Source organism: Strix uralensis, chromosome 6 (assembly GCF_047716275.1).
Source record: "Strix uralensis isolate ZFMK-TIS-50842 chromosome 6, bStrUra1, whole genome shotgun sequence".
NCBI classification, from domain to species: domain Eukaryota; kingdom Metazoa; phylum Chordata; class Aves; order Strigiformes; family Strigidae; genus Strix; species Strix uralensis.
This window is the reverse complement of record NC_133977.1, coordinates 27,904,701-27,921,135: the sequence shown is the minus strand read 5'-3', so window position 1 is coordinate 27,921,135 and position 16,435 is coordinate 27,904,701. Positions and strand designations below refer to the sequence as shown.

Here is a 16,435-nt window from a genome sequence, read left to right as displayed (position 1 = left end):
GCTGCCCTCCATCTGCCTTCATTTCCCTGACCTGTTCGGGTCTGCAGGGCAGCTCGGCTCTCCCCACGCTTTGCCAAGCTCTGGTACAGGAAGGCTTTGTGCCACCACCCTGCTGTTCCGCTGTCCTTCCCGGAGCTGAGAGTCATTCTTGCTGCCCCACGGCAGATAAGCATGCCCCACTGCATGGGGGAGCGGCTCCCAGCGTAGCTGCTGGGGTCTGAGGTCTGACTTATGTCCCGGGGACTCTCCTGCAGATCCCTGACCAAGGGGACAGAGCACCCCAGCCTTACAGCAGGGGAAGGGAGGGTTGGGTCCCCTGATCTGTCCCTTGCTGGTTTGGGGTTGTGTCCCCCGAGCCTGGCAGGAGGATGCTGGGCACTTGGGTGGGTTGCTTGGGGCCAGGGGAGGTGCTGAGCCTCCTGGGGCTTGCAGAAAGCCCTTCCCTCCGCTCTCCCCGCAGCCCCCCGCTGCCCGGAGCTGGGCCCCGTTTCTCTGGTCTCCTTGGTGACAATCTCATCGCTCCTCGGCTTCTCTCCAGCACCTGAAAATAGCCGCCGAAAGTGGAGATGCCTGCTCCCTTCCTTGCTGCCAGCACCCGGCGGGAGCCAGCCTGGAGCCAGGCTGCCCGGCTCAGCGCAGCTGTACGGCCTGGCCCCAGCCCACCCCCCGCACCGCTGCGGGGCAAAGGGCCACCCGGCACCGGGGCAGCCGCTGCGTCCTCGTGTCACCCCAGCCCTGCTGGTCTGTCCCCAGCACCCTGCCTTGTCCCTGCCCTTCCTCCCTGCCTTGGGGTAGCACCAGGGGACAGAGGCTTTGCTCCTTGCGCCCTGCCATGGGCCAGGGTCCAGCTGTCCCCGGGAGTCAGCCGGAGCTGCTTTGTCCCCTTGGTCTGGCAGCCACCAGCCCGCTCGCCCACGGCTGCTCCTGGGCCGGCACGGCAGCCGGCCAAGGGGTTATTTGAACCTTCCTGAAATAGAAATGGAGCCTGGAGAGAGCAGAGGGTGGACAGGGTGGCCCCGTGGGCGAGGAAGGAGATTCCCCAGCAGGCACCGGTTGCCCCCGCTGTGAGACCTGGGGTGGCCAGGGATGACTGAACCTCAGCAGGACCCCGGGCAGGAGCAGGCAGGGGCAGGCAGGGCCACGGCAGCATGGAGGAAAAAAGGGTCCCCAGGTGCTCTGGGTGCTGCTCAGCCTGGGGATGGATCCAGCCCTCCTCCTGCATCCCCGGGGGAGTGGGGGGATGCTGTGCCCCCCACCTGCTCCTGCTGCTGGATGGGGTGGGGGCAGTGTCGGGGTGGGCAGGGCCGTATCCTGGCAGGTGCTGAGCACTGCTCCTGGAGGATGGGGATCTGCGGAGTGGGGGGACAGGTTTTCTACCCCCAGCCATCTCTCCATCACCCCTTCCCTCGCATCCCCAGGGCCAGCGCTGTCCCCGGGGCCCTGGCCATCCCCTCCAGCCCGGTGTTGCAGGGTCGCAGGGTGGCGCAGTGGCAGCGGGCACTGCACGGCAGTGGCAGCAGTGTCCCCCCCGCAGCGGTGGCAGGGGCATGGCTGGCATTGCTCGCTGACACCCTATCTGCCAGGGCCCCGCCAGCCGCGGGCCCAGAATAGCAGCGCTGCTCCAGAGTCAGCATGGAGCGACTGCCCGGTCCCACTGCGTCCCAGGTACCGCCGCGGTGGGTGGGGGGCCCAGCCTGACAGTCCCCCACTTGGGAACAGGCCACCCCCAGGGTGGGGAGATGGGGGGGGGCGGAATTGGCGGTCCCCTTGCCGTGGCCAGGCAGGTGTGGGGACAAGGACTCAGAGCGCAGCCTGGCTGGCCTGCCTGCCTGCCCCGGCAGTCGCCAGCCCCTTGGGAAGGGTTGGGGGCATTGGTGTGGGGTCACCTCTTTCCCAGGGTTGGCTCTGGGCTCCTTAGTGAGCAGTCCCTGCACCTTTGTTATTGTAGGGTGGCTCGTAAGCATTGGCTCTGCCAGTGGGTTTGTTGTCTGGGGTTGCTCTTCCTGCTGCACGTGCTGCTTTGTTATGGTAGGGTCTCCTGGGGACTGTGGGGCATGGGGTCGGCCCTGCTCACCTCCCCCCTGCCTGGGGCTGCCTCCTTGTTATTGTAGGGTCTCCTGGGGCAGACCTGGTCCCTGGGGGGCAGGTGGGGCTGGTGGGGCTCCCAGCATGGGAGGAAGCAGGACTGGGATTTACACCTTGGGGTTGGGAAAGGGAGAGGATGGGCGCAAAGCCACTGCGGGACATGCTTGCCACCAACAGCAGAGAGAGGAGCCGGGCGCTCCTGCCATCTTCTGCCCTGACCCGGGGACCCCCACTGTCCCCTCAGAGTTGGGGTACAAACTGGACATCCTGAGCTGGAGCCATCACAGGAGTGGCAGGCTCTGGGGGTCCTGGGCGGGCAGGGGGCTCCTCAGGGGGATGGGGGCTGAGGCCAGCCCATATCCCCACCCTGAAAGTAGGGTCCTCTCTGCATGGCTTGGGGGGGGCAGGGCAGCTGGGTGGGTGCAGACAGTAGCTACGGTGGGGGAGAGGCTGGGCTGGTTTCTGCTGAGCCCCCCCTCGCTGTGTGCCCCCTCAGGTGGAGCTTCTGAATGCTGCTGCCTGCCCTGAGGAGGAAGGTGGGTAGCAGGCAGTGCCTAGTTGTGTAGGAGGGGGTGCTGGCTCACTCATGCAATGAGTGCATCAGTTCTCTGCCCACCCTGCCCATACCCTTCATCTCCCCATTCCTCAGCTCCTTCCCAGCAGCTCCCAGTGTCCCCCAGGCTGGGGAGCTGCAGTGCTGTGTGCTGCCCCTGTGGAGTGGGGAACAGGGGGATCTGTGGGGAGCACCCCTCCTGCAGCATCCCCCTGCTCCCCTGAGGCAGGAGGGCGCTGAGACGTGGCAGCTCAGCTCACTGGCCAGGGCTGGGGCGGGTTTGCCCACAGGGTTCCCAGAGGCCCTGTGCCCCAGGGAGGAGGGGGAGGAGGAGGAAGAGGAGGAAGAAGAGGACAGGTGGAGGAGCACAAGACCCGTCACCTTCACGCTGGGCAATGAGATGCTGGGGCTGGGCCCAAGCCCGGAGAATGAGTTTCAGAGCCCTGATGCTGAGGTCTACATGCACTTCATGAGGAGCCACTGCTGCTACGATGCCGTCCCCACCAGCTGCAAGCTTGTCGTCTTTGATGTCTCCCTGGAGGTGACAAAGCAGGGGATTGGTGGGGACGGGCAGGGGGGGAGCAGGCTCGGGGACCCCCTGACCCCCTCCCCACTCCTCCGGCAGATCAAAAAAGCCTTCGTGGCACTGGTGGCCAATGGGGTGCGTGCCGCCCCGCTCTGGGACAGCAAGACACAGAGTTTTGTGGGTGAGTGCCTGCAGTGCTGCCTGGCCCCTTCCCCTGCTTGGCAGTGAGGGGCACGGGCAGCGCTGTCAGCCCCACGTGTCTCCACAGGGATGCTCACCATCACTGACTTCATCAACATCCTCCACCGCTACTACCGCTCGCCCCTGGTGAGTGCAGCGGGGAGGTTACGGGGGTTGTGGTGGGCATGAGGCAGGGAGGGGCTGTCCCCAGCTTTCCTAGTCCCCTCTTCATCACTAGACCATGGCCAGAGGATGCTCTGGGCCAGCCCAGCATCACTTGGGGCCCCTTTTCCTGGCTAAGATGTGATCCCTGTGCTTAGGGTGATGGGGTGGGATGCCTGGGGAAGGGGCAAGTGCCCCAGAGTCCCCTCAGTCTCCCGTTGGGCCACTGTGACCAGGGCATCTTCCGGCCCTCAGGTTCAGATCTATGAGGTGGAGGAGCACAAGATTGAGACCTGGAGAGGTAAAAAGCAGGGGGCAATGGGGGTGGCTGGGCTTGGGATGTTGCGCAGGGCATGGAGGTGGGCTCTGGGGGTGTGGTGCTGGATGAAGGGGCTGGGGGACCCCCTCTCCCACCTCTCTCCCTTGGCAGAGGTGTACCTGCAGGGCTCCTTCAAGCCTCTGGTCCACATCTCCCCGAGCAATAGGTGAGCGCCTGTCCGCTGGGGGAGAGCACCCCCCGCGGGGGGTGTGCCCGGAATGCAGCCCTATCCCCCCACGATGTCCCCATCACCTGCAGCCTCTTCGATGCTGTCTACTCCCTGATCAAGCATAAGATCCACCGTCTGCCCGTCATCGAGCCCATCTCAGGCAATGTCCTGCACATCCTGACCCACAAGCGTATCCTCAAGTTCCTCCACATCTTTGTGAGTGCTGGGACTGCGTGTGCACACACATGGTGGGTGCGTGGGGGCACAAGCAAGGGTGTTGGGGTGCATGTAGGTGTCAGCCCAACTGTGCCCTGCCCTGCCGCAGGGCTCCACCATCCCCAAACCGCGCTTCCTGAAGAAAACCGTGCAGGAGCTGTGTGTTGGCACCTTCCGCGATGTGGCTGTTGTGCCTGAGACTGCCCCTGTCTACACCGCCCTGGAGATTTTCGTGGACCGACGTGTCTCCGCCCTGCCCGTCATCAATGATGCTGGTACCTGTGGAGGGGGCCAGTGACCCCCCCATCTCCCTTGCCAGGGGCTCTGGCCCCATCCCTACCCAAAAAAACCCTCCTGGCCTTTGGGCTGCCCTTTGAGGTAGAGGGGGAGCATGGTGGGTTGTCCTCAGGACCCCAGCCCCTGCACTGTCTCTCCTTGCAGGGCAAGTGGTCGGCCTCTACTCCCGGTTCGACGTCATTGTGAGTGCCCTGTGTGTTTGCATGCCCAGGCATGAGTGTGGCCCCTTGCATGCCACTGGTGGGGTGCTCACACCTGCCTGTGCCCGTGTAAAGCCACGCCACATGCAGCAACACGTGCCAGTGCAGATCTGCCCCCATGCATCCCCAGGGCTCTGTGTCCCCCACTACGCTGGCCCAAGGGGGTGCAAGGACATGTTGGGGTGCTGAGCAGGGCCACCTCTTCCGCAGCACCTGGCAGCCCAGAAGACCTACAACAACCTGGACATCAGCGTGCGGGAGGCCCTGCGGCAGCGTACCATCTGCTTAGAGGGGGTTCTCACCTGCTACCCCCACGAAACCATGGAGGACATCATTGACCGCATGGCCAAGGAGCAGGTGAGTGGCTGGGACACCTTGCACCAGCTCCAGCCCCCGCTGCCTGCTGCCCGACCTGCCCATGATACTCTGCCTGCACCCACAGGTCCATCGCCTGGTTCTGGTGGATGAGAACCAGTACCCGCGGGGCATCGTCTCCCTCTCTGACATCCTCCAGGCCCTTGTGCTCACTCCCGCAGGTATCGATGCTCTTAACTCTTAGCCCGCGACGCTCCGTCTTTCTCCATTTGCACCCTCCATTTCTCTCCACTTCAGGTAGGCGCCGCCCCCCGCCAATGTGCGCCTGTCCCCTCTCCAACACTGGGTCACCTTCACCTCATCACCTCCCTGCCCGGGCCACCGGCCTCCAGCCCAGCCAAACTGGCCCAGGGGATGGAGGAGGCTGGGGCTGGGGTCTGGCAGCACTGGGTGCCCAGGTGGGGATGGCAGGACCTGGATGCTGTTTGTCCCTGGGGACACAAGGACCACAGGGGATCCCTTCTGGGGTCCTGATCCCAGGTGTCTGTGAGGAAGGATGGGGGCACCTGCCACGGAGACACCCCCAGACCCCCATCCAGGCAGTGCGTGGAATGCAGGTTTTGCAGGTCCCTGGGCTTTGGGCTGGATGAGGGTTTTGGGGTGTGATGCACCCCAAGACAAAAAGCCCTCTTTTGACCTTGCCTCAAAGCCCCCCCTGAGACCTGAGCCCCTCCAGTGCCTGGGGAACACAGAGGGGACAGACCCCCACTCGCACACTCCAGACATGTTGCCCACCACTAGCCATGTGCACAATGGGGCCAACCCATGGCTGGCAGAGCCCTCCACCCCCTCCAGCCCCGAAACTGCTCGCTCCAGGGATGGGGCTCACTCCTGAGCCATGCTGGGACTGCAGTGCCTGGCCACCTGCACCTCACTCCGCTCACCCCCTGCCTGGTGAGTCCTTGCTGGTGGTGGGTGGGCACAGTGCTGGCACCCACTGTGGCACCCATTTAGGGGTGAACAGGGGAGGAGGGAGCTGGCCCTGGTGTCCAGCTGCTTCCCAAAGGTAATGATGCTTTTTTGGGGTGGTGGTGGGGAACAGGCTTGGGACAGCCTCATGCCCACCAGTTCCCCCAGAAGTGCTCAGCTTCTCCACACAGAAGGGGACTGAGAGTGGGGTGTGTGAACCATACCAGACATGGGACTCCCTCTCCCCCGACTTCCCCATCACGGTGCCTCTGCTCACCCCATCCTCTGCTACCCATGGGGTGGCTGTGTCGAGAGCTGCAGGGGGCCACCAGGCTGTCCCTCTCTAGGCCAGCCCCCACCCTGAGGTCTTACATCCAAGCCAGGGATGGGGACAAGACCCTGGTCTCCACCGGGGTGGTCAGAGGGCCGTGCCACAGGGTGTCCAGCCCAGTGCCAGTGCCCGCCGAGGGGTTACGGCCTCGCACACTCTCTCACCCCACAGGCATTGACCGAGCCTCGCTCTGAAGACACCAGGGAAGTGCCACCATCTCTGCTGACTTGGGGGCCTCTTGCATGGCCCTGGGGCTGTGGATGGAGGCTCTCTGCAGGGAGGACCTGCCTGCCCACACCGGTCCTGGAACTCGTCTTGAGTCTGGGGCCAAATCCTGCCAGCCTCGGAGAGGCAGGGAGCAGGAAAAAGGGGGCTCGGGGGTGCCTCCTGCCAGCAAGCATAGTGATGCTTGATGGGCACCATGCTGGAGGAGTCATGCCCTGCCCGCAGCTGGACGCGGGGATGCACATGGCCCTGGGGGAACTCGGCCACCCCTCTCCCATCCTGCTGCTGGATTCAAGTGCTTCAGCCACGGCTCCCCCGCGGTGAGCACAGTCCCGCCAGCTGTGCCCGGTAGCGTAGGCTCAGCTGCACACAGAGGCTTGTTTATTGTAGGGTCACACGGGGCTGGAGCTCCCTGGCAGAGGCACAGCCTGCGCGGGAGCCGGCACTTAGTACAGGCACTTGCACGGGGACCCTGTGCATGGTTTGGGGTGGGAGGGGGGTATTTATTTATTTGCTGGTCTGTTCAACCTTGTTGTAATAAATCAGCCTGCTCCAGGAACTGCTGCCTTGCCTTTCTGGGGTGCAGCTGGTCATGGCTCCTCCGGAGAGAGCCAGGCTGGGGAGGGGGTGACAGCTGCTCGGCATGGCTGGGCAACCCAGCCTGGGACCCCAGCGAGGGTGGTGTGGGCACAGGGTGGCACCTCTGCCCATCTGGGTAGAGCCGGGGGATGGGGACATGGGGCATGCAGCCTTGATAGCTCCACCATGGCAGTGCTGTGCAGGTCCCCTTGGGGACACCCCAGGGATGGCAGCCTTGGTGCCAGCAAGGTTTCTGCCTGCTGCTTCCCTCAGTCCAGTTAGGATCCCCAAGCATCAGGAGGGTGAGGGGGGTTCGCTGTTAGGGTGCCCCGTACTCCAGCCCTCCAGGACCCTGGGCAAGCAGCAATGCAGCCCCTGCCTCTGGCTGCTCTGAGCCCCTGCGATGGCCCTGGATATCAGCCCCACGTCCCCACTAGGGGATGGGGGGAGCTGAGTCGATCCTCTCCCACTGCTTCTCCCAGAGTGAGTCCTGCCCCCATTCCCGTGACCCTGTATCAGCATCTCAGTGAAGTAACGGCTGATAGTGAAAGGTCCCGGGTGCTCCACACCCCTCCTGTGCTGGCTGGCCCTGCCAGGGACACGATACCAGCACTGGGTGGTGACAGGCCTCCTCCCCAGCACGGGGGACGTGCATTGCTTCGCTTACCCAGGCTGGCTCTGTCTCTCTGGACCAGGCGCAAACCCCCAACCCCCGCCGGCGCTCGACTCTCCCCTGGCAGGCAGAGAGGGAAACTGAGGCACAGAGGAGTGGCTGAGGCCAAGGTCAGCTGTTCAGAGAGGACCCAGATGTCCTGGCTCCAGGCACAGATCCACGCGCAGCTACACAAGGACGGGACGAAGGAGACACCGAATGGCTGCAAGCCCCCTCCCCGCTTCCCCCCCGCCCTGGCAGAGTTCCCAGGTCCCCAACACAGCCCAGCTGGGCATGGGATGGGGGGGATACAACCCCTCGCGGTGTGTGAAAGGCACAGCAGTTCCCCAAGCCTCCTGCTGATTTGGGGTAGGGGGATACTAGTGCCCCAGGGGCAAATTGGGGGTATCCCTTACCCCCCTCATCTTCCCCACAGTGGGGCTGGGAGCTCCCTGGCCCAAGCTGGGCAGGAGGTGGGTGCTGGGGTGGGTTTGCCTTCCTGCCCCTCCTCCTGGGGCAGCGGGGGTCCCCACTCAGCACCCAGGGTGAGGGGGTGGGTGCGCAGTCAGGGGGCCCCCGGGCGAGCGATGAACTCCAGGTTGATGGGCTTGTCGGCCACCAGGACAATGCGGGACACAGACGTCACCTCCACACCGCGGGGGTCCGGCCGCACTTCGAATGCCTGGATGATCTGTGGGGAGAAGGGGGGTGGCAGTGCCTTGGGGACTCCCTGGGGCCTCCATCCCATCTTGTGGCGAGTTACCCTGGGTGGGGCGTCTCTACTCACCCTGGCGAGGGCCAGGTGCATCTCCAGCTCAGCGATGCGGCGGCCGACACAGGCGCGGACCCCGTAGCCGAAGGGGATGGAGCTGAAGGGGTGATGGGGGGAGCCGTGGCCCCGGAGCCAGCGCTGGGGCAGGAACCGCTCGGGCTCGGGGAAGTAGGTCTCATCATGGGACATTGCGTAGTGTGCCAGGACAAAGAGGGTCTGCAGGGCAAGAAGAGGGGGGATTAATGATCCCCATCCAGCCCCACTGAGTACAGTGGGGTCCCCATGGCATGGTGCCCACTCACGTTCTTGGGGAAGAGGTAGTCTCCGATGACAATGTCCTTCTCATAGAAGACCCTGGCATTGGTGGGCACCACAGGGTAGACCCTGGGATATGGGGAAAGTTAGTGGGGGAGCAGGACCCATCTGGGAACCCCAGAGGAAGAGAGCCACAGACAGGGCAAGGGGGAGCATCTCCTGCTGCTCAGCAGCTCTGTCCTCCCCAGGGAGGAGGTGGATGGATGCGGCTCTGAGGGAATGAAATCCAGCCCTGCACCCTGCCTGGCTGGTGCATCCCCCAATGCTGGGTGGGGGAAGAAGGAAGGGACTGCCCCTGGGGAACACGTTGGTGACCAGGACCCTGGGGCAGGGGCAAGGCTAGGCTGTACCTCAGCGTCTCCTTGATAACAGCCCGAAGCATCGGCATCTTGGGGATATCCTCAGCACCAGGAAACCGGTTGGCAGGCACAACAGCTTTCAGCTCCTGGTACAGGGTCTCCTGGATGCCCAGGTCACGGGAGAGGTGGTACAGGGCCCAGGACAGCGTGTTGGAGGTCTGGGGGAGTGGAGTGCCAAGAGGAGTGAGGGAGGTGGGGCTGGTACCCAAGCAGTGCCAAGCGTGGCACCAGTGCAGCTCCAGACAGTCCCTGCTTCAGTGCGCAGGGAAGCCAGCGGGCATGGGGGAAACTGAGGCAGGGAGCAGAGCAGAGGACAGGGTCTGTACTGACCGATCCCTGAGGGTTTGCCCCTGTGGAGCATCAGCCCCCCACCTGCCATCCCAGAGTGGCTGAGCGTGACCCCATGGTTCCCCCCAGCATGGAGCTCAGCAGGGATCTCCCAACGGTGGCTGCCCAGCTCTCACCGTGTCCACGCCAGCCAGCAGCAGCTCGGCCACACTGCCGTAGACCTCATCCAGGCTGAGCCTGCCGCTGGCCAGCAGGTAGCTCAGGTAGCCAGACACCTCCTTGCCCCGCTCCACCTGGCCCTCCAGCTCCACCATCTTTCGGTCAATGAGGGTCTTGCCTGCAGGGACAGAGAGCAGGACCCAGCGCTGACAGAGCGGGGGTGGCCAAAAGGACACATGGCCGGGGACTACCCCACTTTTGAGGCTCCTTAAGGAGTCCGATCCCACCGTGCCAGGCCCCCATCATCACCGCTCACCGAAGGCAAAGATGGTGTCCCAGCTGTCCAGGTAGCGGTCCCAGAAGGGCAGCACCTTGCGGCTCCATCGGGGAAGGACAGTGGCAAAGATGGAGTTCTTGAACATAAGGTTGATGGAGTCGATGAAGCGCTGGGTCTCGGCGGGGACCTGCTGCTTCAGGCACCCGATGCGGGTCTCGAAGAGGATATAGGAGATCCCTGTGGGGGACAGGCCACATCCAGACCCCCGTGGGGATGGGAAGAGCAGGGCAGGGCAGGGGCAAGGGGGAGGACCCCCCTACCTTCCAGGGCGAAGCGGTAGAGCAGGTTGGCCACGTCCCCCACCAGCACCCCTGAGGGGCTGCGGCTCCGCTCATCCCGCAGCCGCACCATCAGGTCCGACACCACCTCCCCGATGGCGTCCGCGTACAGCACCGCCTCCGAGGGCTTCAGCAGCCGCTTGTTGAGGACCTGGCGCAGGCGGTACCAGCGCTCCCCTTCCCTGCGCGGGGATGGGGCTCAGTGCCGGGGGCAGCGCCGGGCAGGGAGCAGTGGCTGTCAGCAGTTTCCCAATCCCTGGTGCATCCTCCCCAGGCTGGGCTGGAACCACCCCAGGGGGCTTTCCACCCCCCATGGCCATGCCCTTCTGCTTGGGGGGGAACGTGCTTCTTGCAGGAGAGGGAGCACTGTGAGCTGCCACCTGGGCCCTGCACCAGAGGAAGGGACAGGAGCCGCCTGCCACCCCACAGAGCGTAGCCAGGGCAGGACTCACTCAGTGAAGGGTCCGTAGGGCAGGTGACGGGTGTCCCGATGCTCCTTCCACAGGGCCATGTCGCTCCGCATGGGGTATTTGCCCTCCTGCCGTAGCAGCTGCTCCAGCACCACTGGGCTCCCAATGTTGATGTTCTCATAATGCCCGAAGGTTGACTTCCAGATGGGGCCATAAATGCGCCGGGACATCAGCTGTGATGCACCAGAGCGTGACAGGGTGAATGGGACAGGGCCAGCGCTGGGGCTGGATCAGCCCCTCCCTGCCCTGGTGCTGCCCTGCACGTGTCCAGCATGCTCTGCACCCATCTCAGGGACCCCTCAGCACCAGCTGGGCCCAAGCACCTGCGTCTGACCCCCCAGGCTGGCACCATCCTTGAAGCGCTCTGCAGATGGCTTGGGCTGGTGTCTCCAGGCACATGTCCTCTGCCAGCACTAAGCACACCAGGCACTGACCCCTGGCACAGGCTGGCACATCCCTCACCCACCCCAGAGATGCACGGAGGGCCTGGTGGGCCTTTTGGGGACAGCAGAGACAGGGGCAACTGCCAAGCACAGGGCTCTGCCGAGTTGCAGGGCTATTGCAGCAGCAGTCAGCAGGTCCAAGCCCTGATGCTTCCAGCATGGCCCCAGCTCTGCTCAACCTGGGGACAACAGTCCCTGTGTGGGTCCTTGAACCCACCACCCGATAAGGGTGGTTAATGATCAGTGGTGGGAGGGCAGTGCCAGGCTGGGACAGGACTGGGCTGCTCCCAGGGCAGGCTGCCACCCCCAGGGCATGGCCCTGGAGTCATGGGCTCAGAAGCCAGCTAGGGGACATTCACCAGCATCAGCCCTGCTCTGGGTCCACTGGCCGCAGCTCCCCTCTCCTTGGCTGCACCCAAGGGTGTCATGCCTGCCTCTCTGCCGGGGAGCACCGTGACCCCCGAGTGCATCCCTCAGGGGCAGCTGGGCACCCCTTTGCAAGTGGATCTGTACAGGGCCACATCCAAGGGGTGCTTTCCATCCCATCCAGGCAGGCCAGAGCCCCTGTGGAGCAGAGCCAAGCCTGGGGGGCTGTGGGGGACCTAGCAGGGAAGCCCTGGTACCCATTCCCCGCGGCTGCGGGGATGCACGTGGTACAATCTCCCTTGGTGACTGACTGCATCTCAGCCTGCGCCCGGATTCAGCTGGATTCGTCACCGCGGGGAGACGTTCCTCACGCGTGGTGGCAGGAGGAGGGGGAGGGACAGCCACACCGGTGTCGCAGGCAGCTCGCCGGGCAAACACACTGCGTGGGGCCACGGGCAGCCGGGTCGAAGCCTGTCCACCGGCATCTGCTGGCAGCCAGGACCCGAGATGGCCCAGGCCTCGGAGAGCAGGGCTGAGAGAAGCCAGAGCTGCCGGGATCTGGGGAAAGGCACCTCCGGAGCACGTGGGCATCTGTCCGCAAAGCCGGGCCATACTCAAAGCCCCAAGGGCAGGAGGGAGCTGCAGGGAGCCCCCGTGCCCGCTCCTGGAGACCCTGCTGCCCTGCGACAGCCCCTTCTCCAAACAGCAGCGCCTGGTGCTCTGTGGTGCTGGGGAGGCCTGATCCCGCATGCTCCTCTGGCCGGTCAGAGCTCCAGAGCACTGGAAGATGCCGCCTGGCTCATGGCCAGCCAAGCCCATCGCTTGCTTCATCCGACGTATGAGGAAGTGTTGACAGAAGAAAACAAACACCTCTGCCTATCCCTCCCATGCCTGCCTGGGTACCATCTGCCCAAACACCTGCTGGGCTGCCTGCCCCCCAAACCGTGGCCCCTCCAGCATGTCACGGCTGGGGCGGTCTGCGCTGCCCGGGGATGCCGGGACCCCGTGAGCCACCCCCTACCCTTTGCCCTCGGCTGCCTGGCCGGCTCGGGGATGCCGGAGCCGCCCTGGGCTGGCAGGACCGTCCCGGGGCCACCCAGTTCTGTGCTGGCCCCTCTCCGCGCTGCTGGCCCCAGCATCACCCCACCACGGTGCAGGGGTGCTCCCCGCCGCCCAGCCCCTCCTCTCCTCCGCCCCGCCGCCCCCGCTCAACTCCCCGCCGTCCCTTGGGGGCTGCTCCCCCCCCGCCGGAGCCCACCTCACCCTGCTCCCAGTGCACCCACTCCCCTCTTTGCAAAGCCCCCCCCACGCACAGCACCCTCTCCGCAGCCCACCCGGGAGCCCCTCCGCCCCACGCATCCCTCCCAGCACCCCCACCCCCGCGCGCCCTGCAGGGTCCCCAGGCCCCCCGCGCACCCCGCAGCCCCGGCCCCCCCGGCCCCGCAGCCCCCGGGCCGGGCTGCCCCGGCGCACCTGGAGCCGGTGCGTGTGCAGCAGGTAGCCCCGCAGGAAAAGCCAGACGAAAGTCCGGAGCAGCCCCGGCCCCGGTAGCTCCTCCGGTCCCTTCAGCCGCGCCGGCCCCGCCGCCGCCGCCGCCGAGCCCCCGGTCCTGCGCGGCGGCCCCGGGCTGCTACGCGGCGGCGGCGGGCGGGGGCGCAGGAGCAGCGGCAGCAGCAGCCGCCGGGCCCCGCCGCTCGGGCCCGCCATGCTCCGTCGGCAGCGCACGGGACGGGGCGGGGCGGGGAGGCACCGGGGGCGACGGGGGGCGGCACCGGGGGCGGTGCGGGGGGCGGCGCGGGGGCGGGAACCGGGTACCGGCACCGGGAACTGAGCATCGCGCACCGGGAACTGAGCATCGCGCACCGGGTACCGCGCACCGGGCGCTGCGCACTGGGGTACGGGGTACCGGCTGCTGCACAGCGGGGACCGGGCACCGGGCGGTGTGGACCGGGCACCGTGTGCCAGCTACTGCACAGCAGCTACCGGGCCGTGGATACCGACTACAGCATACCGGGTACTGGGTCTGGTACACCGGGTACCGCGTGCTGTACACCAATACCGTACACCGGGCACCGCGCACCAGCATCACACACCGTGTAACGGGTTCTAGGTACTGGGAACTGGCCTCAGTGGTACCCAGGTACTAGGTGCCACATGCTGTGCACTGCATGGTGACACTGTGCACCAGGCAGCTGGCAGCCAGGCACGGCACGGTAGGTACAGCACCCTGGGCACAAAGCAGTGTGTGGCACCGGTCCCAGCACCAGGTGCTGCGCACCGGGCATTGCAGACGGGCAGCGGGCACTGGGCACTGCTCACCGGGCACTGGCACCAGCACTGGGCACTGCACCAGGCACCGCACATCATGGGCCAGCACTGGCGTCACACTCCGGCACTGGGTACCGCACCCCAGACCCTGCACACCCCGCAGTGGGACCAGGCTCACTGCTGGGCCTGCTCTTCGGGGCGCTGCCCCTCCTGGCCTGAGCCCTCCTGTCCTGTCGCCATCCCCTGCCTGTCACACCCCTGTCCCTGCCTTGTCCCCTTGTGATGTGGGACGATGCCCACGGAGCTGGGTCTGAGCTGTCCCAATCCCTCTCTCAGTGCTTCCTCCGGGCGCTGCCAGCCAGGAGCCGAGATGGGGCTCAGCATGCCCAGTGCGGCTGCTGGCAGCCCAGCTGGAGGAAGGTTTGCTTCCTCTTCACACCAGGGAGAGCATGGCACCAGCTCCTGCCCAACCTGGTGCAGGCCAGGCTGTCCAGCCCACAAGCAGGACTCTGCTGCGGCAGCGTCCAAGGCCGTGGGTGCAGGGCATGTCCCCTCTGGCCAGCCTGGCACTGCCAGCAGGTCCTGGGGCCGTGGGGCAGGGCACTGCTCTGCCCAGGTGTCACTCCTGGGGCAGCTGGCACCATGCCTCTGGCTGGCACATCCCAGCACTGATCATTAACCACCTTATCGGGGGGTGAGTTCAAGGTCCTGGACCGGGACGTTTTGTCCCCAGGTTGGGCAGACAGCTCAGAGTCCTGTGGGTGGCTGTTGTCCCCTCGGTCCAACCTCACGGAGGGACAAGGGATGTCCCAGGCTGGGCTCCAGGCTGGTGCCTGGTGTGCTCCCCGCCAGCGGGGGAGGGATGGCAGTGCAGGATCCGCGTCCCCCGCCCGGTGGCTGCAGACACCGGTGAGGCACCCCAGGCTGGGACAGCCAAGCGTGAGCGCCTGCCGCCATCTCATGGCTGTTCACAGCCAGCTCCGCCGCTCGCCCTGCCCCAGCCGGGCCCAGAGCCGGGGGCAACGGCAGAGCCCAGACCCCCAGCCCTGCTTGGGGCTTCCCAGCCTGGCACCCGACCCCCCTGCGGCTCTCGCCCCCCGTGCCAGGGGACACCTCGGGCTCTCCCAGCCTGCTGCCGCTGTGTTTGCCTTTGCTGAGGAGTGGGACCCTGCCACCTTTTTCAGTTTAAAATCATTGCTCATTGCAAAACCAGTAAAAACAACAGGCCCTGGTAAAAAGTCTCCATCTTTCTTATAAACCCCTTTATATAAATATCGGAAGGCTGCAGTAAGGTCTCCTGGAGCCTTCTCTCTTCCAGGTTGAACAACCCCAACTCTCTCAGCCTTTCTCCATGGGAGAGATGTCCCAGCCCTCTGACCACTTCTGTGGCCCTCCTCTGGACCCGCTCTAACAGATCCATGCCTCTCTTGTACTGAGGACCCCAGAGCTGGATGCAGTGCTGCAGGTGGCGTCTCACGAGAGTGGAGTGGAGGGGGAGCATCAATCACCTCCCTCACCCTGCTGGCCACGCTTCTAGTTTTGCAGTCCCAGACGTGATCGGCTTTTTGGGCTGTGAGTGCACATTGCCAGCTCCTATACTATTTTTCATCCGCCAGTACCCCCAAGTCCTTCTCTGCAGGGCTGCTCTCCATCCATCCATCCGTCCCCCAGCCTGTACCGCTGCTGGGGTTGCCCCGACCCCGGGGCTCTGTGGAAGGGCAGACTTTACCAACGCAGCGGCTCCCCGGGCCGGTGCCCGCTCCCCCCGCAGCCCGGCCGGGGCGGGGGGGCACCGGCAGCCCGGTTCCTTCCATCTCCCGCCGCTAGGCTGTGCTCCCCGCCCTCGGACCGCGGCGCGGGGGCCGGCCGGGGGCTCCGCCGGGGCCGGCTGCCAGGGCTGTGGGGGAGGCCGTGCAGGAAGGGGGGGCGGAGGGGGGCGGGTGAGTCAGACACCACCCCCCCGCCCCCGAGCTGTCCGGAGGGGACTTCCGAAGGGAAGCGGCTGGGCCATGACACATCCGCAGCCGGGGGATGCCGCGGGGAGCCGGGGGCATCGCCAGCTCCCGGGAAGTCCCCCAGTGCGGGGCCAGCCCTGGCCCCAGCTTGGTGACAGGCAGGGCAGAGACAGGAGAGCAAATGCGTTTATCCATGGGGAAGGGGAGCTGGGGGTGGCACGTCCCATCCTGTGTGTCCCTCTGCCCCGGGGATGCTGCGACTCGTCCCACGGCCGCATCATCAGGTCTGACCTCACCTCACTGGTGGGACCTCTCGGTGCAGAGACAGGCACCGTGGGACCCCCCCGGCTGCTCTGCCCCCATCCACCACACGCGGAGTGCTCCCTCCAACATGGAGGGTCCTGGCTGCCGGGACAGAGTGGCAGTTTCTTTACGTGACTTGTGCAGTGTCACCCAGGAGCTCAAAACTTTTCCCAGGGCTGCATCCACTAACCCCCATTTGCTCTCCCACAGCCGGGGGGGAAGCGGGGTGTCCCAGGGGAGGGCATCCCCTGACTCACCCCCAAGACAGCCCAGTCTGTGAGAAGGTTGAGCCCAGGGTCCCGGGGACCGTAAACAGCCCACAGCATTTAACTGGAGATGGTCCA

The 16,435-nt window shown here is 65.6% G+C and overlaps 2 protein-coding genes across 2 annotated transcripts; one reads left to right on the top strand and one right to left on the bottom strand.

The window, feature by feature from the left end:
• Positions 1 to 1,593: 1,593 nt before the first annotated feature.
• PRKAG3 (protein kinase AMP-activated non-catalytic subunit gamma 3) lies at positions 1,594 to 7,106 on the top strand. Its single transcript, XM_074873452.1, has 12 exons — positions 1,594 to 1,665; positions 2,582 to 2,621; positions 2,929 to 3,179; positions 3,264 to 3,345; positions 3,433 to 3,491; positions 3,762 to 3,807; positions 3,937 to 3,991; positions 4,084 to 4,210; positions 4,320 to 4,485; positions 4,652 to 4,689; positions 4,918 to 5,064; positions 5,150 to 7,106. Exons 1-12 carry the CDS (start codon positions 1,633 to 1,635, stop codon positions 5,264 to 5,266), a joined length of 1,161 nt encoding a protein of 386 aa, XP_074729553.1. The 5' UTR covers positions 1,594 to 1,632; the 3' UTR covers positions 5,267 to 7,106.
• Positions 7,107 to 7,895: 789 nt separating this feature from the next.
• Positions 7,896 to 13,272, bottom strand: CYP27A1 (cytochrome P450 family 27 subfamily A member 1). The gene is made up of 9 exons (XM_074873451.1): positions 13,039 to 13,272; positions 10,739 to 10,929; positions 10,269 to 10,468; positions 9,988 to 10,185; positions 9,689 to 9,849; positions 9,216 to 9,382; positions 8,853 to 8,934; positions 8,566 to 8,766; positions 7,896 to 8,469 (listed from the first exon to the last, which is right to left on the bottom strand). Exons 1-9 carry the CDS (start codon positions 13,270 to 13,272, stop codon positions 8,344 to 8,346), a joined length of 1,560 nt encoding a protein of 519 aa, XP_074729552.1. The 3' UTR covers positions 7,896 to 8,343.
• Positions 13,273 to 16,435: the final 3,163 nt, after the last annotated feature.